This window comes from Citrus sinensis, chromosome 8 (genome assembly GCF_022201045.2).
Source record: "Citrus sinensis cultivar Valencia sweet orange chromosome 8, DVS_A1.0, whole genome shotgun sequence".
In the NCBI taxonomy this organism is placed as follows: domain Eukaryota; kingdom Viridiplantae; phylum Streptophyta; class Magnoliopsida; order Sapindales; family Rutaceae; genus Citrus; species Citrus sinensis.
This window is the reverse complement of record NC_068563.1, coordinates 22,970,467-22,995,693: the sequence shown is the minus strand read 5'-3', so window position 1 is coordinate 22,995,693 and position 25,227 is coordinate 22,970,467. Positions and strand designations below refer to the sequence as shown.

General features: G+C 34.2%; 2 protein-coding genes across 3 annotated transcripts; one reads left to right on the top strand and one right to left on the bottom strand.

The window, feature by feature from the left end:
• Positions 1 to 2,530: 2,530 nt before the first annotated feature.
• On the bottom strand, positions 2,531 to 6,548 carry LOC102624069 (protein STRICTOSIDINE SYNTHASE-LIKE 3-like). Its single transcript, XM_006487768.4, has 4 exons — positions 5,921 to 6,548; positions 5,132 to 5,407; positions 3,637 to 3,804; positions 2,531 to 3,155 (listed from the first exon to the last, which is right to left on the bottom strand). Exons 1-4 carry the CDS (start codon positions 6,247 to 6,249, stop codon positions 2,753 to 2,755), a joined length of 1,176 nt encoding a protein of 391 aa, XP_006487831.2. The 5' UTR covers positions 6,250 to 6,548; the 3' UTR covers positions 2,531 to 2,752.
• A 3,313-nt stretch (positions 6,549 to 9,861) lies between these two features.
• On the top strand, positions 9,862 to 25,227 carry LOC102623585 (replication factor C subunit 1). Of its 2 annotated transcripts, none has more exons than XM_006487767.4 (23): positions 9,862 to 10,256; positions 10,996 to 11,072; positions 11,313 to 11,423; positions 12,535 to 13,005; positions 13,100 to 13,167; positions 13,406 to 13,481; positions 13,559 to 13,620; positions 13,710 to 13,858; positions 15,032 to 15,183; positions 15,294 to 15,482; positions 15,685 to 15,806; positions 15,930 to 16,137; positions 17,074 to 17,127; positions 17,685 to 17,854; positions 18,410 to 18,500; positions 19,560 to 19,735; positions 19,821 to 19,860; positions 20,937 to 21,061; positions 22,199 to 22,271; positions 23,595 to 23,687; positions 23,773 to 24,019; positions 24,707 to 24,760; positions 24,869 to 25,227. In XM_006487767.4, exons 2-23 carry the CDS (start codon positions 11,070 to 11,072, stop codon positions 25,009 to 25,011), a joined length of 2,877 nt encoding a protein of 958 aa, XP_006487830.2. In that variant the 5' UTR covers positions 9,862 to 10,256; positions 10,996 to 11,069; the 3' UTR covers positions 25,012 to 25,227. The 2 variants fall into 2 exon arrangements, with proteins under 2 accessions (XP_006487830.2, XP_006487829.2); XM_006487766.4 differs by lacking the exon at positions 9,862 to 10,256 and adding an exon at positions 10,682 to 10,830.

Genomic DNA, 25,227 nt, shown 5'->3' with positions numbered 1-25,227 from the left:
AATTATAATTTGTAATTAAAAAATTAATAAAAAATATTTGGAAAATAAAATAAATATTTTATTATATTTCTAAATTAATAATAATTACTAATATTCTTAATTATGTTAATCATAATTTTTTATTAATTTTAATTTAAATTATGTGAATAAAAATTATTAATAATAGCAACACAAATAAAATATTATTATTGATAATATAGTACAAAATTAATATTTATTAAAATTAATTTTTAATATTATTAATTTAAATATAATATTTATTTATTTTTATTTTATTAAATTTAATAAAATAAATATGATATAATTATTATTTTTAATAAATATGATATTATTTATTTTATTAAATATTATTTATTTATTTTATTATAGGGATAAAATGGGAAGAGGGGGGAGTGGATTCCCACTCCCACCTCCCCCCATGGGAGTGGGAATCCCACTCCCCACTCCAAAATTAGGTAGGACCCACGGATTCCCACTCCCACTCCCCCTTTTTTAAAGTAAGTAAACACTGGAGTGGGAGGAATCCACACTCCACACTCCCACTCCAAAAAGTAAACACTACCTATATCTATCTTATTTTTGGTCCAACACAAATTACATGTTACAAAGAAAAAAGAAATAAAACTTATTCAGAAAGAAGAAGTACTTGTGCAGAAGATTGCATAGGAAAGAAAAGAAAAATAAGGAGCGTAAAAAAATAATAAGCCAGAAAAAAAAGGAAAATAAAATGAAAAGAATAATATTATTAATTTGGTGGGACTTAATTTTTATTTATTTTCCTTTTTTAAAGAAATTTAAATGAATAGTAATTTTAACTATTGAATTAATTATTATTTACAGATTGAAATTTATGTAAAAATTTGTATTTAAAAACAGGAGCTCATGGCCCTGCCTTTTTTTTATAATTATTATTTATTAATTGCATTGTGTTAATAGTGATAAAAGATCACAACCTTTTTAAAATACAATGGTTTATGATTTAATGGTTCAAAGCAAGTTGAGCCCAAGACCCCAGTAGGCCAAGTCCACGTTCTTAGCCACCACTGCAAAGGAAGCTTGTAGCTGTAAAGGCTGTAAATGTAATCCAAGTTCTTTTGACTTGTGAGTGTAAATAATTTTTTTGGAGTAAATATTTATTTTGTCTCCATAGTTTAAGTTAATTATTTAACCAACTTTTATATTTTTTAAAAATTCAAAAAGTTCTTGGCATTGTATGTCTGCTTCCGTCAAAATCCACATATGTATCATCTACTTTTCACCTTCTGTACGTCATTTTCATCCGCAAAAAAAGTTCTTTTTACACCACCGTACACCGCCCATCGATTTTGAAATCAACAAAAAAAAACTGGTAAAAGATTTTCAAAGCAGTTTCTGAATTAATCATGAGACTATTTTAATTATATTGTTAGCAGTTTAATCTTTTTTATTATTGAAGCATTTCCCACTATGGTCAGGATCTGCCATCAACACCCCTTACAATTGTTACTTCTCAAGAAGTTAATAAAAACTTGTTTGTATCTATAAAAAAATTCCAGTACAATTAGAAAAAAAATATATTAAATTTGGGAACCGGAAAATTTAAAATATAATTAATTTAACAAATTGCAGTTTATTTATTAGACCACCCAAATATTTCTGCCGCTACATTATGTTGATCTTTCTTCTTTATCGCCGTGAATTTCAAAATTGTCAAAGCTTAGATGAGAAGTTTGAGCAACTGACAAATTCCAACAAAGTTAGCTACTAAAGAAAGGAGACGAATTTGTTTTATTCATGTGACATTTGAGATTTGAGAACTGAAACAAGCTCAAGAAAGAGACAGATGGAGATGGGGTTTTGGGCAAATGTGATGGGGGTTATTTGTGGAAATTGATTAGGTGTTAATAGAAGAAATATGAAACTTTAATAATGGATTAATAATGGATCCAAAAATATTAAACTAAAATGGTGCTACAAATTGCATATGGCAGCACATAATGCCAATCTTTTTAATGTTGCATTGAATGCATTGTCCTTACCATAAACAAGTCTCCTTTTTTCTCTCTCTTTTTGTTTTCTTAATGGCATGTACCAAAATTTCAAGCGCGCCAAAATCTCACCATTCAACAATCCACCGTCCAGGCGTCCAATGGGAAATTCTGAAGCATGAAAATCACTCGTATTCTTATAGAATACAAATGTATTGAAACAAATAGATAGAGCGAAGTGGGCATATATTAGTAGCAAAGCTAAATATACAGTTGTATAGCTACATACAAGCTGAATCTTGACGAGAAAACAATTCGAGTTTTCAAACTAGTGGATGCAATTTCTGGCTTATCTAGCACAACTCGCACGGGCATAGACAATTTCAAAGATATAGGCTAATCACTGATGATGGTATAGGACCAATTAAAGAAAACGTCTCCCTATAATATTGCACGGATTATATCCTTCTCAATAATGCGCTTTATAGTCCACTGCAAACTGAATAAACAATTGCATTTTGGTAATCGAGAGTTCTAAGGGTTTGAAATGCTGCATGCAACTATTTCATCAATAAAGCCGGTAATTGGATTAATAATTAAAAACATTGTGCCAAGCAAAGGGCGAAAAGATGAACAACCATCTATGGGATCTTTAAGAAGAAATTCTTGCCCTGTGCGTAACATTTTCGATACTTTCAGGAAATAAAGAAAGTCAGTTAAAACGATCTATCTACCTCCAGCGTAAAGAACAACAGCTTTTAATCATAAATAGACGTGCTTCTACCTCAAGACAAGTCATAAACTGCAACAAAAGGCATCAACACACTGCCCATCCACAGCTTCCCGTCCTTCTCTTCAACTTCACTGATTGCTTTAACAACCTTCCCCTTACTGTCCTCCAATACCTGCAAAATCTTTCCCTCTGGGCTGTATTTGACAGCCATAGCATGAAGCCTTCCCCCAATGTGAATCAGGTAATGAGTCTTGGCTGAAATTGGGAGCTTGAGCACGAAATGCCTAATTTTAGGGTATAAAGCCATCAGATGAGAGTACAAGCTCCGCCGACAGTGGATTGCCACCCAAAACTCACCCTTTTCATTTGTGCGGACGTTGTCAGGATATCCTGGTAAGATGGCAAATGCCTCTAAATTACCCGCTTTCTCACCTATCAACCAGTACTTGTGTAATCTGCATCAACAGATGAAATGAACATTGATAAGTAAAAGTAAAGCAAAGTTTGGGTGGCTCCTGAAATGATTCAATATAACTACTGGTGTCTGCCAAGTATTCGTTGACAACCTAACAATTGTGCTGAAGAGCATTCTTGTGAAAGTAGCAATCAACAATACCTCTTTTCTAAAGTGATCAAACATATGTTTCTGTATTTCTCATCAAAAAATTAAAAAAAAAACGTTTCTGTACAATCTCCCAACTCGGGCAAATTCCTTTTCTAAGTCACCAGATTTTATGGCCTCCAAAGAAGCTACATTACCATTCACTTTTAGATTCGAATTTAAATCAGCTTGCTGGTTACAGCATTAGTGCATGAACTAGCAATTGTAGACCACATCATAATATGGTCTTATCACTGTACAAGGAACTATCATTGGAAAAGTCTGAACAATGCAATGGTTGCATGTATTTCAGATATGAAGGCTAGAAGCATTACCTGCCAACAGATCCTTCACAAAAGACAAAGAAGGATTTGTCCTTGCTCAGGGAAAGCCCATTAGGGAATTGAAGATTCCTCAAAAGGACAGTGGTCTGTTTTGTAGTTGGATCATACTTTAGAACCCTACCAGTATCTTCTGCAGAGAAAACCAACTGCATGAAATTCCTGAGAGATAATACGATGTCAGAAATAATGCACCGCAATCGTGCATGGGAACAAAATAAGCAAAAAAGGAAAAGAATAGGAAGTCGTTACAACCATATGTCCACATCATATAATCTCACATGAATCAACATGAAGAACAGACCATGGTTTAACTTTTGTGCAGCGCAACCCATGATAACTTGTCAATTACAAATGTTGAGACCTTAAAAAAAAATCAGATAATTTATCTACTTTGAAGTAATTTCTTTGGACTTAGATTGTATTTAGAGTTATGCAAAAAATTATAAGAAGTTCAGAGATTTTCTGGTCATAGAAAACACTTGGAGGAAAGAAATAACTTCATCAATATTTCGGACCCAAAGAAACTGTAACAAAATGACTTTGTCAAGAACTAGGATTCAAGAAAATGCCACCTTCACTTCCTCTGTTTCCTATTCAAAGTAATTCATCTTTTATACATTAATCATGATTAATTTTAAAATTGCAAGAAATTGGAAAGATATTAGCTAACTTGAGATCTTTATAGGACTTGGATCATTGAGGGAAGAGCAAAGCTGCAAAGGTATGTTCTCCTTTTGCATTTGCCTGGATGTGTAATGGAAGACATGAACAGATCAATTTCCACATATAACTCCTCATAGACCTTAGCAAGCCTTTCAAATCTTATCAGTATCACAAGTAAAAGCAGACAGGCATCAATGATAACAAGGGAATCTCTTTCAAGAACTGGTTCCTTATGTCTGCCATAAATTACAGAGGAAGAGTTACAGAATTGGATGCTATGAAGTTAATTATTATGTCTCATCTTTCAACTTCTGGTCATTTCATGCTTTCAGAATCTTATAAAGCAACAAAGTTGGGACCTAATAAAGTTAAGGTACAATTGAGGGTTGGATAAAGATTTTAAAACATGACATTTTTTGGCAAAAGAATAGCATCATAATGCCTATGGTTTTATGTGAAGGAGAACAGGTTGAATAACAGAAAAAGTTGTGAACTTTGTGCACCATACAAAGATGCATACCAAAAGTTAGGAAGTCCTCTTGCTTCATATTATGAGTGATTTAAGCAAATAACCGGACAAATGGCAACGAACTGAAAAGGGACTTAAATTATTTAATAAACTTATAGAGTTAGGCACGCTCTAGCTAAAAGTCTAAAACAATGGTCTTTCTGACTGCATCATTTCTTTTCCCTTTTCCACGTTTGCAATAACCTATAAGTGATGTCCATTTGAAAAAATATTTTGATGCTTGTTATAATATAATAGTGGCAATTAAAAAATTATAACTATCAGAATCTTGCTAAGGAGTAGTAATTTACTTACCGCCTCTGATAATTGGTGCTGCTGTCAGTAAAGTAAACATTCCCTTCATCATCAATGTCTAGATCATTAGTGAACCTCAGTGGCACACCTTCTGCTTCAGTTGCAAGTGATGTTGCCAATCCACCTTCCGGACCGACCTTCATCAGACCAAAATATGCATCTGCAATGTATAAATCACCAGTTTTCTTGTCAAATCGGAGCCCCAAAGGCCTGCCACAGATGTGCTCATTCTTCAGATAACTCATGGCAATTGGTTTCGGATTACATAGTTCCGACCTGTATCTCAGAATTGTCAATGGAAATCAGATGGTTTAGAAGAAACAAGGACAGTTACATAGCTAAATTCAACCCACTCTTCACTTGAGGAATTAAATCAGATGGTGCCAAGTTACATGTGAACTTAATTAATAGCTCAATTCACCGTTCGGCAGACCAAGAAACTTGAAGCTTAATTGTATTAAGATAAACTTAATTTTCAAGAATCAGATTGACACTAAATAAGTTTTCTTGAACGATATCAAATATACTGTCAAAAGTAAACCCCTGCAACGCTTTCTAAGAAGACAAACTAATGATTTATATCATGTATAACTAAAATCAAATGCATCCAAAATATCAATGAAGCGAAAATTAAACCATGGTTTGGCTTGGATCTTGATCCCTTAAAGAAAACACAAAATTAAATTTTCTAAATTGTACTGTATCGGTGACCATAAAAATCACATGGATCACCCAAAAAAAGTCCAAAAAACCAGTAAAAAAAGGCACAACCCAGGATCATAAACTGACCTGTTGTTGGAAGTAAAAGCAAAATCAGTCCATTTAAGGCCATCCCAGAAGAGAATTCTGCCATCAGCAACACCAGTATAAGGTCCACGGCCAAGAGGGTCAAAAGCCATGCTCTCGGGGCCCTGAATTTGGTTCAAGAACTTGATTTCCGAATTCTGAAGCAAGTTCTTGTCATCTTTCACTGTAGGAATCAGTGACCACGGCGGCATGTCAACTTTGTGAGACACAAAGTCAGGGAACTCAGAAATCGCACTGTGCTTCAAAGGGTCGAGGCCACAGTACATGGCCAGAAGCAAAATCACCAACCCCAAAAATCCTCTAGGCGTCATTGCTAAATAAAACAAAAAGACTCATAAAAGATTAATGCATTGTAACAATAACGGACTGAGTGTTTCTTTTGTTTTATATGTTGTTGTTATAAGTGTACAGTTTGTTGAAAACTGGTTCAGTTTTGTTGAAACCCGTCCTTTCTACTGTGAACGAAATTTTATTTTTTTCAGGGTCTCTCACAAGAAGAGGAAGAGTAGTAGGTAGGTGTTCAGTGCTTTCCGTAGTGTTAGGTGGTGTAAAGGAAAACGGCTGTTGGTTCATTGGTTGCATCAATGGAGCCAAAATAGCTTGAAAATTTTAGTTCTTTGGGATTGAAGTGTAACGTGTATGAAACTCAATCATGCATTTGTTTTCTTTATATATTTAAAAGGAAGAAAAGGCCAAGTGAATGATATGAAATTAAAAGAGTCATTACCTGCGTTTGTAAGTCTAGCAGTATCTATGTCCTTAATAATTTGAGTCCCACAAGAATTATTTATTTTTTAAATAAGAATAGATATATGTATTTGAATGCTGGAAAACCATTAAAAAACTCTTAAGTGATTGATGAGAGAAAAATGCTGGAAAACCATTAAAAAATGCTCGTCAATTTTTTCACATTTTCTATCCTAATTAATTTTGAACGTTAAATAGATAATGATAATTATCTTATATTATAAAAAAATACTGTAAGTTTCAAGGTTTATCATGAATTCACAATAATAGATTAATAGAGAAAAATATAAAAAAAACTAACAAGATGCTTAATATAGTCGATTTATCATTTGATTTCAAAATTGTCACATCAAATTTTGATCTCCACTGCTTGTAGAATAATGAATTGCTAGCATAAAGTTCTTCCTCTAGCCCGACCACTACTACAAAAGTCACCAAGCCAATAACAAACACGATGACAGTGTGGTGCCATAAAGGCTTTAGTATATGAATATACTGCATTTATTAACGAAAAGGTCTTTGGTACTCCTACACCGTTGTTAAACTATTGACATAATGTTATTATTTTTTGTTATTTTTAATGTATTTTTACACTATTACCCTCCTAGAATAATGTTTCTTTTTTTTGGGGTTTTGTGGGGGGGGGGGGGGGGGGGGGGGGTCACATTAATAAAAAAGAAACAAAATTAAATTATCAATTTGACTTGGAAAATAAAATAAAAACAAAAAAAATATAATCATTTTTGTCGAAGCTCACGTATGTCTAAAAAAATTAATATTAAAAATTAATTACTAGTTTTTTTGGACATTAACAAAAAAATTAATATATTAACTCCTTAACAGAGTGTTTGATAAAAATTAATATATATTTGTTTGTATTTCATATTGGTAATTTATTTTTTATTAATATCTAAAAAATTAAATATTATTATAAGAAGGTAATATTGTAAATGCAAGCTAAAAAACAAAAAAGCAATAGTAGGGGTGTCAATAATTTAACGTCAGAGATATTTTGAGACACTTTTAAAAATCTAGGAATTAAATGAACATTAATCTCAAAATATAGAGATTAAATAAGCTTTTACCCGTGTGAGATTATTTTTATTTTTATCTTTTTCATTTTATTCAAATTAACATTATTTATCTTTATAATTTTTTATGAATATTTTTAATATAAAACATCATAAAGTATAATAAAATTGATCAACATATTCTAATTCAAAATATTAAAAGATTGTATTTATTTGAACATAATGTACATTATAATAAAATACTATACTATTTATGTTCTTTGAAATACTTATTATTTGTTTAACATTATGATTAGATAAGGATGTAAATGTAAAATTACTTGATTTCAAATTTTTTAAGTTTAAAAAAATTTTTGGTGCTTATTTTCAAAAATTCAAACAAAAAATAAACATGTAATTAAGATTCAGACTTAAGGCACTATTAAAAATTTATACAAATTTAGATTTATTCCAATTTCATATTAAAAAAAATTACCTTTTAGGTGGCGTTTATTTTTTTTGTTTGAAATATAAATAGGTCTGAATTAGTTTAAATTTTGAATTGAGGTAAATTTAAATAATATGTTTTTTTTTGTCTGAATCGCTGAAAATAAATATTAAGTTTTTTTAACTTAAGAAATCTAAAAAATAATATTTTTACATTTATGCCTTTACAAATTATAAATGTTAAACAAATAATAAACATCTCAAAAAATATAAATAAGATAATAAATTATTATAACATAAATCATATTTAATTGAATACAACTCTTTAATGTTTTATATAATATATGTTAATCAATTTTATTATAGTTTATTATTTTTTCATTCATAAAAAATTATGAAGATAAATATTGGTAATAATGCTAATTGTTAAATTTTATTTAGGCGAGGATGTAAATTAATTAATTAGAGAAGAATATTTCAAAGAATATCTTTTAATGATATCATTAAGATCTTTTAAATTTAACAAAAAATTAAAAAAAAATAATAATTTAATAACTTAATGATTTAATAGCTAAAATTTTCTTTAAGTTTTAAAAAATAAATTTAATGATTTAACTAATTAAAATTAAATTATTAAATAAATAAATAAAAACAAACAGCGCCTTATTCTATTTCTTTGGATTCTTTGGTTTTTAATTAGGGATGGCAACGGGGAGGGGAGGGGAGGGGAGGGGACCGATCTCCCCGTATCCATCCCCGATATTTTGCGTATGTCTCCATCCCCTCCTCGTCCCTGTCAGAATTACTTGAGAGAATCTTCATCCCCTCCCCGAATAATAACAGGGGATCCCCAAGGGTTCCCGATCCCCGAATAACTAATACATTTTTTTTTCGATTTTGAGTTAATCAAATTAAAATAAAAAATTCAAATAAAAGTAAAGTTCGAAATATATCTTACATTAATATCTATTACAAAAGCCACATACATTAAATTAGTAAGTAATGCAACATGCAAGGGATACAAACTTCTTTTACAAACTATCATTAACAAATTAATAATCTAATACAAAATTGTTACAAATAAAATCGAATTTAGATTCAAAATTAACTTTTTCAATGGTGGCGTGGGCACTTTATAAATGTGGACTATTCCCTTTACAACACAATAGTTAAATCGGAGCAAATCAAAAGTAAATATTAGATTAGATATTAAAATTGTGATTCGCTGTGGGCAATTATAACATCTAAAATTAAATAAAAAATAGATTTAAGTTTAAAATATTTAAAGAATATTAAAATTAAAAAAAATATTTGGCTAATAGAATTTACTCGGTCTTTTTAATGTCCTAAATAAAAATTTAAAACTTTAATTAGCTAATTAGGCCTAAAAGTTTAATAATATAAATATTTTGATATTTTTTATTTTTACCAATATTTATAATTTTATAATTTATTTACTAATAATTTTAAAAAATTAAAATAAAATTAAAAATTAAAATGGGAAAATGAGTAGGGGATGAGGATTCCACCTCATTCCCGTCCCCTCCCCGAATAAGAAATTGGGTAAAAAAATTTCTCTGTCCTTTCTCCGAATAAAAAATTGGGTATAAAATTATCTCCATACCCTTTTCAAATGAGAAAAATTTTCGAGGATACCCGTTCCCGTGGGAATTTTTGTCATCCCTATTTTTAATATGTAATTCAATTTCTCTATAAAAAAAAGTGTAGTTCAAATCGTTGTGATCCGAATTTGAACCGATCCAATCCGTCTGAGCCGACCGTCTAACTTAGACACCAAGACGGCGAAACCTGAACTAATCGTAAAAATTCCCGTCTTTTTCTTGACTTCTCCTCGACAGAGCGACGCATTCACTCACTGAAACCGCTGCCGCCGCAAACAACCGCTCACGCACACGCCCGCGCCAGCGCTTGCGGTCTACTTTCTCTAACCCTAAACTTACAAACGCGCTCCCTCACGCCCACGCTGCCGCCGCTCACTTCCGTTCAAGTGTGCCGAAGCTGCAGCTTCTAGCCGTTCTCGATTTGCTTCCTCGTTCCAGCTGCTGTCGTTTCCGCTGTCGCTTCCTCCGGCTTCGTTCGCCGTCGTCAGCAAGGTAGGGTTGTACATGCGCTTCCACATTGTGCATGAAAAGCTGTTTGTAATTCAATCTTCATTTGGGCATGGTAAGAGGCGTCACAGGCTCTGAAACTGTTCAGTCTTCTCTTGTACAATGGCTGTTCGTAATTTTCACTGATGGGTTATTAATATGTTATGTACGTATTTCATTTTAGATTTTCTGTTCGGTTCGGTTCGGGTTTGCGTTTCGAACCAGTTACTTTGAATTCTCCAATCCGAACCGGTTGTAACCCAAACCACAATCCGAACAATTCCAATCGAAACCCAATTTACCCAATATGTATTGAAAATGATTAAATTTTTTATCGGCTCGGATCATGGGGTTGATTTTGGATTATCTTTTTCCCAACCCGGTTCGGATCGGGTTGATCAGAACCGGATCCGAGCCCGAGTTTGCCGACCCATAGTAGAGGGAGAGAGAGTGCGAGATTGGTACTGCTAACGTCTTTTTCCTTCACTTTCCCTTTGCTGCTCTTTACTCAAAAAAGTTACAAAACCTTTTATTCTGAATGGTTTCTTTTGTTCTTCCTTTCCCCTATATTATTTTTGAGGTTTAGTTTCCTTATTTCTTTATTTTGCATGGTTGTTGTTGTTGTTGTTATTATTATTATTATTATTTATAATAAAATGTTTACCTCATTGATTCGAAACACATTGTTAGTGTTAATAAATTTTGTTTTATATTTTTTTTAATGACGTTAATTTTTGTCTTACAGATTGTGCTTTCAAGGCGAACTCTGTGAAAACAGTCAACCAATTGCAGTACCTCTTCCGTGTGTGAAGTTTGAATATGGTAATTTAGGCTTTTTATTTTTGTACGTTATGAATTTCTTGATGCTTTTCTGTTTGGTTTCTGGGAAAATGAGAGAAAAAAGAGTAATACTTATGTGCTTTGAGAATGAGTAGGCTTTCTAATTTTGTACATTTTCTTTATTTTATTGTGTTTTTTTAAGTGAGAATTAAGTAGAGGGTTTAGTTGTCTTATGACTGAAAAATTATAGTTGATTTATTCGGCTTTTGGTTTGACTTACAGCCGCAAGATATTAGGAAGTGGTTTTTGAAACCACATAGCAAAGACAAAGACAATGCTACAATTCCTGCAAATACTGCACTGAGCAATTTGGAGACAACAAATTCTGAGCCCGTGAGTCTGTTTTCTGTTATATACATGATATATATTTATATACGTCGTTTATGTTTGTGTTATTGTATAAAGTTTAAAGATTGGATAAATTACCAGAAATTTAAAACCTGCTGTTTCTATCTTTTGGTGAGTCTGGGAGCTGATTTCTGATGAATTCGTCTTTGAAAAATGTCAATGGGCACTAGCTCTTTTGTAGAGGATAGGAATTCAAGTGTTGAGGGATTATGTACCAATGGGGATCATCATCAATGAACAAAATTCGGTGTTTTACAAAAGGCTTATTCTTATCACCATTAAGGGATAGACAGTTGTTGGACAAGCTGTGGAAGTATATTACGAAGAATCTGAACTTGATAGAATGGAGTAGAACAATGATGATTAAGTTCTTCCCTCATACCCAGACCATCTAAGTACATCTTTGCACCAAGATGTAAATTTGGTTAAAGACAAGTTGTGCATCAAGACTCTGAGATGGTACAAAATAAGGAGATTGAAATTGACAACATACGTGCTGCTCGTGATGATAACCTGGCGGAGTTATTTTCTCACTCTCTCTTCATTTTTTTCCCTTGTCAGTTTCAATCTCCTTGACGACTATCACATGATTTTGACAAATTATCATCACAGGCAACTTGTACATCGTCAATTTCAATCCCCTTGTTTTGTACCATGTCAGAGTCTTGATGCAATTTGTCTTTGGCCAAGTTTACATCCTGATGCACAGATGTATTCAGATTGTCTAGGCACGAGGGAAGGACTTTATCAGCATTGTGTTCATCCATTCTATCAAATTCAGATTCTTCTTAATATGCTTCCACAGCTTATTCAACAACTGTCAGTCTCTTAATGGTGATGAGAATTCTTCAACAGCTGTCAATCTCGTAATGGTGATAAGAGATGAGCCTTCTGTCATACACCTAATGTTTCTCATTTATGATCCTTGTTGGTATGTTTTGACTTCAGCACTTGGATTCATATTCTCCACTTTGACTCCTTAAAATGGTTTTCTTCTTGGATAACTGTACTCCATTAAGTGGATGGAAAACTGAGGATGCTGATGTGCATATTTATAGTCTGACTTGGCTTAATATTTTTCATTTGATATAAATAGGGGTGTGGAGGCCATGAAAGTATGGGGAGAAGAAAAACGAGCAAGTATTTTGCTACAGACAAACAAAAACCAGAAGATGGAGGAGAGAAGGAGGAACTTCCGGCCAAGAGGAAAGCAGAGAAAGATGATGGCAAATCAGTTAGATCCTCCCCATTGAAAAAATTTCACAAAGCTGATGATGATGATGACGACTTTGTGCCACCTAGTGTGAAGAAGAATTCTGTTGGTGCCACTCCCAGTAAGAAATTGAAGTCTGGTTCAGGCAGAGCAGTTGCACAGAAATCTGTAGATATTGATGATGATGAGGAGGAGGATGTTAAAAAGACAGAATCTCCTCTTAAGTCCAGTGGAAGGGGTCGTGGCGGTAGAGGAGCATCTGGGGCACCTGCTGTTGGAAGGGGCAGAGGTGGTGGGCGGGGTGGATTTATGAATTTTGGAGAAAGGAAAGATCCTCCACACAAAGGAGAAAAGGTGGATGGTTCTAGGAACATATTCCTTAATTAATTATAATGGTTCTGTTGCTCTTGATGTTAACATGAATGCTTTTATTTTTCCTCTCTATCAGGAAGTCCCTGAAGGTGCTCCTGATTGCTTAGCTGGTTTAACTTTTGTAATTAGTGGAACACTTGACAGGTAGTGAACCTTATATCTCCGTGGTTTTACATGTGCTTGTTTGTCCTCGGAATTGTGTGTAGAAATCCTTGGTATTCTGCTTTCTCTGTGATCCATACAATGTTTTACCTGGACTCTATCTGACGTGTGTAATGATATTGTGGTTGCCATGATTTATTGGATTGCATTTCAGCACTGTTTCTGGTTAATATTATTCCTTCAACTTGAGATTTATAATGAACTTTGACTGAATTGACAGTTTGGAGAGAGAAGAAGCTGAAGATTTAATTAAACGCCATGGGGGTCGTGTTACTGGATCTGTCAGCAAGAAAACGGTAGTTCCGAACTTCAATCTTAAATTTCATTGGTTTCATAGCTGTATTGACGTTTGATAACATTATCTTTTTTGCAGAATTATCTTTTATGTGATGAAGACATTGGGGGAGCCAAATCAACTAAAGCCAAAGAGCTGGGGTTTGCCATCTTTGATCCATGCCCACAAACAATTGTATTTGAGTCCTATATATCCTCTCTAATGACTGGCTCAAATTTTTCGTTTGTAGCACTCCCTTCCTTACAGAGGATGGATTGTTTGACATGATCCGTGCTTCAAAGCCTATGAAGGCACTTGCACAAGCAGAATCAAAGAAATCTGTTGAGAAAGTTGCAGCATCTTTGCCTAAGAAAAGTCCTCAAAATATAGAAGCGAAGAGTAGGAGCAAACTGCCTTGTGTTTACTTATATCAATTTAACATCTGATTCCTAGCTTGTGATCTGTTTTGTTGGTTTGATTTTCTAACATTGTCATCCAACTTTGTGATTTTGTATGTGGTTCACAGTGCTGCCTTGAAATGAATTGCATGTTAAGTCTACCATCTGGTATCATCTGACTGTTGTTCAGTATCAATAATGCTGGGTTTTTAGATTGGTTGGTGGTCTTATTTTTGACTTTGTTTTAGTAGCTGTACACTAATTGGGCATTTGTTGTCTCTTGAGAAAGTATTGTCAAGTTGTTTATGGAAAAAGATTGTAGATAATAAACACAAGTAGCTGTTGAATTGCTTATTAAGGTGTTGTTTAAGGCCACTATGTCATTTTCTGCTATCAGGTCTTCCTATGCCTATGCTGGGTTTTTTATGCTACCAGGGATCAAAATCTGGTAGCCTTTGTTTGCAAAAGAAGAAAGTTTCCAAGTTACCTTGAAACACATGGCCTTTTGATTCTCGGTCATTAACAATTTTGTTGTGCCCATGCAGCAGTATTGTTTCATGTTTTCTCTTTATGTGAAGAATTATTTAGTTGTATTTTTTAGTATTTAATGTTATGTTAGCGATTAGCTGGAGAAGATTGTTTTATAATTGCATATGTCTGATGGAAATTTGAAGAGGGATAATTTATTTTGTTAGGGAAGACTGGGGGACCTGGTCGATGTGAACCTGTTATGATATTGAAGTACTTATTGAATCTCTAATTGTGTTATTAACTGGTGAACACGGAGCAATGCTGAAATTCCAATTTTATTGTTTTGTGGTTTTCAGTTGTGCTGTCAAATTATACATGATTTTACCTATTCGACTGGTTAGTAGAAGATGATGATTTACATAAATGTATCAATTAGCAATACCTAAATGTATTTTCTGATTTTCTTCCATTTTGATTATTCTTTCGTTTTCAGTTGTGCTATCACATGTATTTATATGAAACATCATGTTAATAATCGTAAGTCTAAGCGGAGGCCATGTGGTTTGCAATGCTTGAAGTGGATGACAGTTGACTTGAATGTTTTGAACTTGTTCTCGCTTCTCCTTTTAGTTGGTTGGTTGCATTTTTTTTCTTTTTTTTTTTTAGTGTCTTCCAAATTTTGAAAAATTGGTTCATTGTGCAGGCACTTCGGCTCCAAAAGCACCCAGTGAAAGAATGAAAACAGTTGCTTCTCCTGCCAAAAGGAAAGGGCAAAATATCCAGCAATCTTTGCTTACATGGACAGAGAAGTATAGGCCAAAAACTCCCAATGAGATTGTTGGGAATCAGCAACTGGTATGTGTTTTTTTCTAGCAGCTGTGTCTGCCATCAGAGGTTTAATCTTAATATTTATTTTAACATGGTGAAGTATTGGAGTTATGATTTTTCATTGTACTAATATGCAGGTTAAGCAGCTTCATGCATGGTTGGCGCACTGGAATGAGAAGTTTCTTGACACTGGAACTAAACGAAATGGAAAGAAACAAAATGATGCCAGTGCTGAAAAAGCTGCGCTTTTAAGTGGATCACCTGGTATGGGGAAAACTACAGCAGCAAAGTTGGTTTGTCAGATGCTGGGTTTCCAGGCTATTGAGGTAACATACTTTTGAGAAAGGCTTTGGTGATCATTAGAGCATCAGCATAGTTCTTGTGAGGTCAATGGTGTATTGTATCGCTTATTATTCTTTTCCTTTTATTATTAGAATATCTTTCTTATTAGCTCATTGTCATGTTGTATCACTCGATGTTATTAACTTTCGCTATCTTCCCTTCATGTGTATCCCTTACCATATCAAGGTAAATGCTAGTGATAGCCGAGGGAAAGCTGATGCCAAGATTTCCAAAGGAATTGGTGGGAGCAATGCAAATTCCATAAAGGAACTTGTCAGCAATGAGGCCCTCAGTGCTAATATGGATCGGTTTGTTCTGCTTTCTCATTGTGTCTTGAATTAGTTCGTAGGATCTAGGATGTACCTAAAACTCCTTTGGTTCTTCTTTTTATTTTTTTCCTCACTTCACTAATTTGTTGATTTAAATTTCAGTTCAAAACATCCAAAAACTGTCCTGATTATGGATGAGGTAGATGGGATGTCTGCTGGAGATAGAGGTGGAATTGCTGATCTCATTGCCAGCATAAAGATTTCTAAAATTCCTATTATCTGTATCTGTAATGACCGCTATAGTCAGAAATTGAAGAGTCTTGTGAACTACTGCTCGGATCTCAGATTCCGGAAACCTAGAAAACAGGAGGTATTTCCCTTTTTTGTCTTATTTAATCTTTTTCAGTCCAGTGTTTCTCTTCTTTAAAAGAACTTCTGAACACTTCACATTTATACTATTTGGATTTTTGTTAATCTAGTGATGTTAAGAAGATTTGTTATTGCTTAGCTTTGATTTTCCTGTGTTAGCTACCTCAGAAAATATGGGATGAGCATTGGACTCTTGTTCTTAGTTTTGAGATAGATGTTATGAAAAGAAAACTGATCTTTTGTAGTTTTTAGATATACGAAAGTAACTGGTTTGCATAAAAATTACCTTGAATAGCTTGAATATCTGCCAAGTAATTCATTGTGATGCGGCTTCCACGTCTTCTATTATGACATTCACACAGTTGTTATGAAAGAGATTTGTCTTACTTATGTTAGAAGCTGTTAAGATTTCTTGAGCTCTGTAGCAGGTGAATCTAAATGCCTTTTGCTTTAATGATAACCTTGGGTTCGTTCTGTTATCATGCTTGTTTATTCCTGTCCTTTAGACTTGAAGTCAGGTTATTATGCCTGTTCTCTGAAAACATTGAGGTAAATGTAAAGCCTAGATTCATTCTATGAAAGATTTTAAGCAAACAAGAAGGGGCATATTTCTTAGTGTTTCTGCTTTTGTTATCGCATTTTTATGAATACTGAGTTTGAAAGATGTTTATTAAAAATGGGCTGTTAAACTTATTTCCCTTGAACATAGACTAAAGCCTACCTTTTACTTTATGCTTCCAAGTATGTGCAACCTGGTTGCTTATGTGTAGCCCACTGAATAGAGAGTCTAAGACCTCCATTTTCCCTTACACATTCATAATTTTATGCAGCACGTGTATATGCCAGGTGTTAAAGTTCACTTTGCATCATGAGACAATTTGTTCTTAGTATGGAGCTTCTAACGCCCTTTTTTTTTTTTTTTTTTTTGGTGTGGTAGATTGCAAAAAGGTTAATGCAAATTGCAAATGCTGAAGGTCTTGAGGTTAATGAGGTACATGATCCTTTAATGATATTATTTTGTTTGTTTCCTTGGAATTTGTTTATATATGTGTGTGTGTCTGTGGATGTTCCTTGATTATCTATTCATTTCATGCCCTTTTGATGGCTCTTTAAGCCTTGTATTATCTCCAGGATGTACAATGAGTTGGTGTCCGAAAGAGCATGACGTGGTAGTTGTTAGGGTAGTTGAAGAGATTTTGATTTTGGTACCATATTTGATGTTGAGTAGATTATCTTTACTATCATTAAAGTTCAGGGTACTTGAAGAGATTTTAATTTTGGTACCATATTTAATGTTGAGTAGATTATCTTTACTATCATTAAAGTTCAAATTGAAATTCATCAACTCTCTGTCAATTTCTTTTGTCTTTCTTTATTTTCGTATTTTTGGGTCTCTGTGTTAAATTTAAGGATTGGAGAATTCAGAGTCAATCAAGTATATCCAAAACATTTAGTGTCTGTTATTTTGTTTTCACATTTTTTTTTCTATTGGTTAGATTTGAAGACATATAAGCATGGAATCACTTATTTTTTATTTATGACCTTCAGATTGCATTAGAGGAGCTTGCAGACAGAGTGAATGGAGATATTCGCATGGCTATAAACCAGCTGCAGTATATGAGTCTCTCCATGTCAGTTATCAAGTACGATGACATAAGACAGCGCCTTCTAAGCAGTGCAAAGGATGAAGATATTTCACCATTCACAGCTGTTGATAAGTAAGGCACTTGGATCTTATCTATTTCATTAAATTGCTCAGAACAGTTCATCTGCTGATATTTGAGGCTATTAGTTGTAATCTGAACTTTAATCCTTGTCTCCTCTCCGCTCTTTGCGAACTTTTGTTCTCATGTAATATAAGATCTATATCTTCTTGAAAGTGCTTGGAGTGAAAGGTTCAATTACCTTTTTGATTATATGAAACATCGTGCCTGTGCTATCGAGCTGCATCATGGACCATAATTCTGACTCTTATTACTATGTAGACGTATAATGGATCATTTATATCACAATTATGGGACAATCATGTCCATAATCATGAAATTCTGAATTGTCTCAACTTCTCATCTGTAAATTGATTTTACATGGATGTTAACTTAGCTCCTATGCTTCTCTATTCTAAGGCTTATGATGGTTAAGATCAGTCAGTAAGCTGCTTCTTTCCCCCCCTTCTTTATTGAGGCTACAAAAAAGAAAATGGTATAGCCAACGTGTTTACAAATTAAGTGTATTTGATTGAATTTTGTCATGCTAACACACATTTGCGGCTGTAGGCTTTTTGGCTTTAATGGTGGGAAGTTGAGAATGGATGAGCGGATTGATCTAAGCATGAGTGATCCGGATCTTGTCCCGCTACTTATTCAGGTTCTTCCTCAATTAGTGCTCGTTTGTTTGATTAGCAATTACTAATTATCAAGACAATTTAGATCATGGTTGGAGATTACTTTATCTCTGCAGTTTTTAAAAAATTCAAGTCCCGAACTTTTCTGCGGACACCGTAATAATATTCTCTAAGATGGCGACAACTTCTCTATGTTATCAGGCATGGACATCATCTAACCCACCTAGTAATCCAGACATCTAAGTTTGACCCTATTAATTGATTAAACCGTTTTATCTTTATCAGCTTATTTGAGAGTAAAGTTTTTTAAAGTTTGGATGATTCATAGTTAAGAATCAAATTCTGCTTAAGTTTATGTCAAAAGGCATGTTCAAGTGAAAGTTACTTTTGTTTAGGATTTGATTTACTATGTTGGATGACCCCTCAGAATGACTGTGGTTCAAGATTCGTATTCTGCCCACACCCTAAATTGAGGCAAATCTAATTTGGGTACTATCAGTATTTTTTATAAATTGTATGACCCCGAAATTATTATTCTTGGCAGCCTTGGCCCGAGACAATTTGATCAGCAGACGCTGAGCCTATTGCTTCTGGCAAAATAGATTATACAAACAGATAGGGTATACTGTTCCGTAGCCTAAAGAGCGGACAACTAATCCCTAGAAGCAATTGTTTAAGAACCCAAAAATTGTCTGGAAAAGTAACCAGATTCTTACCATATCCCAAATGAAGTAAAGTTTTCTTTATTATTTTCCATTAAAAATTATTTTTTTATCGAAAAGATAAGCATATTCATAATTATATTATAAAAGATAACGTTTTCATTGAAAGATTATTATTATATTTTCTTAGGTTAAATCATATTATATTATTAGATAGCATTTATTTTCTTATGGTTAATCCATGTGATCATCCCTTTTTAGGCGGTCAACTTTTTTCAGTTCAATATATTACTGTATTAAATATTGAATTATAATTACTATAGAATTAATTGTATGTTGAATGATCTACCATAATGGGAACCTCTTGCGTTTGCTTTTAATGAATGCCCCACATGGTAATTTTTTTTTATTACATTGCAGGAAAATTATATTAATTATAGGCCAAGTTCAGCTGGTAGAGATGAAGTGAAGCGATTGAGCTTGATTGCCCGTGCTGCTGAGTCTATCAGTGATGGCGATATATTCAATGTCCAGATCCGAAGGAATCAACAGTGGCAACTCTCTCAAAGCAGTTCGCTTGCATCTTGTATTATTCCGTATGTACCAGTTGTGAAATATGTCCAGAATTCTTTGCATGACTTTCACTTGGCTAAATGACCATATTTAATTCTTTTTAATCAGTGCTGCACTGATGCATGGACAAAGGGAGACACTTGAGCAGGTAAATGATGTCAGTCGTGGAGGTTATTTATTCTATCTAAGTCATAGTATTGATTGAAGAAGAGTAATATTATGTAGAAAATGCCATTATATATTTAGGGATATATTTGTGGCTTTCTTGCTTATGTAAATGTGGTTTGTCATGTCAATATAATTGATAAATGTGAGAATCCACCCAGACCCCATGAGGTTTGTCAGCGTCCGAAAAGTAGGGAAAGATCAAAAACCTATCAGTCAGACTCCCTATTGTTAACAGTTGTCGTTGGCAAGGAATCTGGCTGATAGTTTTCTGATCTTTCCCCATCTGACCTACAGGTTGACGAACCTTGGAGGGTGTCAGTGTAATTCTCTCTTTGCTATGATGACCGATCCTCATTTATTAGGGTATATCACATAAGAGGTATTGGTCTCTCTTATCGCTTGGGGTTTTTACCAACTAGCTTACCGGTTAATTTTGTAAATGGAGTGGAGTAAAGCAGTTGAGAGAATAGAGGACCAGGTGAAAATTTTCATGTTAGGGATTTTTTGAGTGCTTATTTTGTGGTTGTTCAGTAATGACTTGAGATTTCCTATTTTTCAAGATTTCTTAGCACTATGAATTTTAGGACTTCATGAATTAGTTGTGTTTTCTTTCTTGTACTCATTCTTTTGTCGCACAGCTTAGTGGTGGACTTTCTTCTCCCCAGGCCTTTTTCGATGGGTTTGTTATCTCTTCTTTATTCCAAGTGTCATGACTAATACATGAGATTAAGTACACTTGAGGACTATGCTAAGCTTTGCAAAATGATTTGTTTTTATTACCAGCATGGAAATTGGAGATCCAATTTTTTAATTTAATAATACCTCTCTGCATAGAAGGCATGTTTTCAGTGCCACAAGTTTTGGTAAAATTTATTCTGCTTACGCCAATAGATTTAAACGAAAATGCAAGATGTAAATCTCATAATTTCCAAAAAGATGTAACATAAGATGTTTATTTTTGTTTTATTGTCTCGCAATTTTTTTGGAGAGACGGTGACAGTAACCTATCTGGATTAGATGTATTCTTAACATCAGAACGGGGCCTCATGTCTGCAGGGGGAAAGGAATTTTAACAGGTTTGGTGGATGGCTGGGAAAGAATTCGACAATGGGCAAAAATTTGAGGCTTTTAGAAGATCTGCATTTTCATCATCTTGCTTCTCGTAAATCTAAATTGGGAAGGTAAATTCTTTTTCCCTATTTTAAATTTGTTGGTTAATTCTGGTTTGAAGTTCAATCTCTTGTGGAGGCAGACAGTACTAAACCACTTGGTCGGTTGTTATTTGATGTGCTTTTTCTATGATTTTGGTCACTTATTGATTGGTAGAAGAATTGATTACAAAATCACCTGCTTTTAAGTGGTGAATTTATTTTTAATCTCTTAGTGTCTGATAGATATTATGCTAAATTCACCTCTAAACCGACCAAATGAGTTGACAAATATGTCTGTTTTAGTTGAGTTTTTGTTGTAGCTGCTGAACAAGCTAAGACGTGCAGACTCATGTGTTGAGTGTTCCTTGTGTTAATGTCCTGAAATGTAGACTTGGTATACACTTGCACTTAGGCCATAACTGTATATAGTTACATTGTAGGTATGCCTCATGTGTTGACCTAAACGGTGTTGATTTAAATTAAGATTCTTCTAGATTCTTATACATGGAGATTCAGTGCCAAAATAACTAGAAGTATTATATTGTTGTCATTCAAAGTTGACGAGAAGCTCTTGTTTGTGTGTGTATGAGATAATAGAAATTAGATATAGAGTAATGATTAATGTCCTAAATTTCATCTCAAATGATGTGGCATGTGATGTGTCATGTTGTTAATTCTTTGCAAGATCTAAGTGGATTAATTTTATTATTTGACCATCCAATTGATGAATGCCACATTATTTGGGATAGAAATTTGGGAGGTGTAGCACTACTCTTAGATATAATCACACAAGATTGGGAGATGAGTTGACCTTATAGATACGGATATAGCTAAAAACTTATGCTAGATAGTACAAATTAAATTTACATGTTAACCAAATTTAACTAAAATGTGTATGTCTGTGTGTCTGGTTGTGGAGAGAGAGAGAGAGAGAGAGATCATTTGCAAGCACATTAAAGTATATTGTTTTTTCCTATGGGGAGCTGGAGGAGGAGAATATATAATTAAGAGGACTCTGTCCTTGCTCTCTGGGTATTTGACAGTTTATGTATATATTATGGTCTTTCCTTCTGTTCTAAGTTTGAAAATATGTAGTCTGTCAATTATTCTTGGATCGGCATCTCTTTTTCAAAATTTTTAATTATTCTTGTGTGGCTTATGGTACAGGGATACTCTTCGACTTGATTATTTTTCTCTTCTTTTAAAACAATTAACAGAGCCACTTCGAGTGCTGCCTAAGGTTAGATGTCATTTTTTTTATTTTACTTTAATCGTTGAAACTTTGACTGATAGTGTATTATGAATATTTTGAATGGTTAGTGTTTCAAAGGCATTTTCTTAAGCACCAAGAGGTGTTCAACAATGCCTTTCTCAGGCAAAGACTGCTGGTGGCTGCAGGGTGTTGTGCCTATCTTAAAGTGGTCAGGACTCAAGGGAAGGGCCCACTTGAATTAACTGTCACTGTTAGTTGAGTCATTGAAATGGCTGTACACCAGATATACCTTTGGTCTATAGTGAGTTTGCTGGTATAATTGTTTCTAAGTCAAATGTAAGATACTAGTCCACCAATTCCTTGCTTTGTAGTGGTTCTGTGCAAGCCAGATTCAAGACGCCCTCACAATCTGATGAATGAGATTAAGAAGAGCAATAATGATAAATTTAAAGGGTGAACTAAAGCATGTTAGAACTTCGTTCTCTTCTAAGTTTGTGCTGACTAATTACTTAACTCAAAAGCTTAAGCTTATATGTGAAGAAACAACATTAGTATTCTAGTGCTAGCATGCCTCGTGTCAAAGGCACGGGGACCACCATAATCATAGCCTCAAATTTAGCATCGAATACAAACACACCTTTCTGTTGATTCTTTTTTCCCTTTTGTTTCCACCTGAAAGACATCTGATTGTAGATTGACTACTATGATAGGGGGATTTGATAAAGCTTATAGTTCAGGGACTACTATTTTTATGTTTGAGCTCTTATATCGTGGTTTAGGCTGCTTTCTCCCTCCCTCTCCCTCTCCGTCTCTTTCTCTTTTCTTCTCTTCTCTTCTGTTTCCTTTTCCTGTTTCCCTTTAATTAAGGTGTAGCCATTTGTACATGCACTTTAAGAAACCATGTCTTTTCATTTATTTTTCTCGATTATGGCAGTTGGCACTTATTATTTGTCGTATCCAACGCTCTGCTTCATTTGTTTCCCGTTGTACTTACAGCTTACTTTAAAAACATTTTTGTTTTCATATGAAGCTTCTTTCACTCCACTGAGTGTCTACAGTTCTTAAGAGTCTCAGTCTTTGTGCACAATTTCTAAGGGATTAAATGGATGATTGAAAACTGACATTTCTACAAGCCCTGATGTAAAATTTTCCAACATATCTTATCCATATATCTGTCGGCCACTTCTAGATATTGGTGCCTAATGTTAATGTGCAAGTATCTGGCTAGAGCTTTTCACCTCAGGTGATTTTGGGTCTTAGCACTTGGATGGAATCATTTTGCTTTTTTACCTTGAAACCGGTTCATGAGGATTTGGTTGTGATTTTTCTTGTGTGTGATGTAATGACCAGGATGCAGCTGTTAAGAAAGTTGTTGAGTTCATGAATGCTTACTCAATAAGCCAGGAGGACTTTGATAGTATTGTGGAACTGTCAAAATTTCAGGTACATATACCGTACATCACATAATACTTGGATTTTACAAGGGCTATCTCACTTTCAGCATATTTATGGTTATACTGTGTATCAGGGTCATGCAAATCCATTGGAAGGCATTCCACCAGCTGTCAAATCAGCCCTAACAAGAGCTTATAATGCACAAAGCAAATCGCGAATGGTACAAGCTGCAGATTTGGTTCCACTTCCTGGAATGAAAAAGGCTCCTAAGAAGCGGATTGCGGCAATGTTAGAACCACCTGATGACGGAATTGGAGAAGAGAATGGGGACAATTTGGCTGAGAATGAAGAAGAAAATTCTTCAGATACAGAGGGGCCAGGTAAAATTATCTCAAGTAAAAGTTTCATTCAGTTTGCCATCACATTGGCGACTGTTTTGCAGCATCCTTTTTAAGTCTCCTGATCTTGAGAAGTTGTAAATCGAGTTTGTTAAGGTGCTGGCACCAAGTCAATCAAATTCTCTAAAATTTTACCACCATCCTATATCCTCACTACAGACGGTCATTATCATCATAGGCCTCCCACCTGCAGTTCTCAAACAAAATGCAAGTGGTTAAGCTTAGATAGAATAAAATGGTGAATGGACTCTGTAAATTGTTTGTTTGGTTGGATATAGCATTTTGAGATAGAAGGGTTGGTACGTTCTCATCTCGTTTTGTCGAGCAAATCCTCTTGACATTGGAGGAAATGGCAACCATATAGATCAGGAGGAATGAGAAGAACAAGCACAGCTTGTTGAAAGTCCTGTTTCAATTGGTTTTACTGTTGCTTTAGTTTTTGAGGCTCATGCTGGAGTATGAGGTTTCTTGTTCCATATAAATATCTTAACCAGGCATTGTGTTAAATAGAGCATTCTTAAAACTTCAAGGTACTGCCTTAAGTTACAAAATTCACAAGTGTTTTTATAAAAAGGAAAGCAACAATTTTTACAGAAACACAAGTACCGTTTTCTGTAAATTTTCTTGATCTTTTCTTTTTCTAATTTTGGTTTCAAATTGTGTCAGCAGATGCCACGAATGGTGAGAAGTTGCAGTCAGAATTGCAAAGTCTGAATTCAGAAGGTCTGGCGATATTATCTTACCTAATGACAATCAAGAAGAATATGGAAACCACTTCTAATTGCTATATAACCAATGATTTTTTAATCTGTGACCTAATTTTTTTTCTAGGAATTGAAGTACAACTGGAATTGAAGGGAGCAGGGAATTCAAGTGCCAAGAGGAAGCCTGCGGGCAGAGGAAAAGGTGGTTCCGCATCTGCTGAGAAGAAAAGCGGCCGTGGTTCTGGGACTGCAGCCAAGCGAAAGAGATGAGGAGATGAATCTCTGAAAGTGGTGGTTTATGGCGGTGTTAGTTGTGTAAGTAAGAGTGCCTCTGTACAACCATTTTGAATGTTTTGTCGATGAATGTCAGAGGAGGAAACTTCTTTTTGTAATAGTGGTCTGATCAATGTAAGCGTTTTAGATTGATCTTTCTAGTATTATATATATATAGAAGCTAATGTGTTGCCCGTGACATTTATTTTCTCA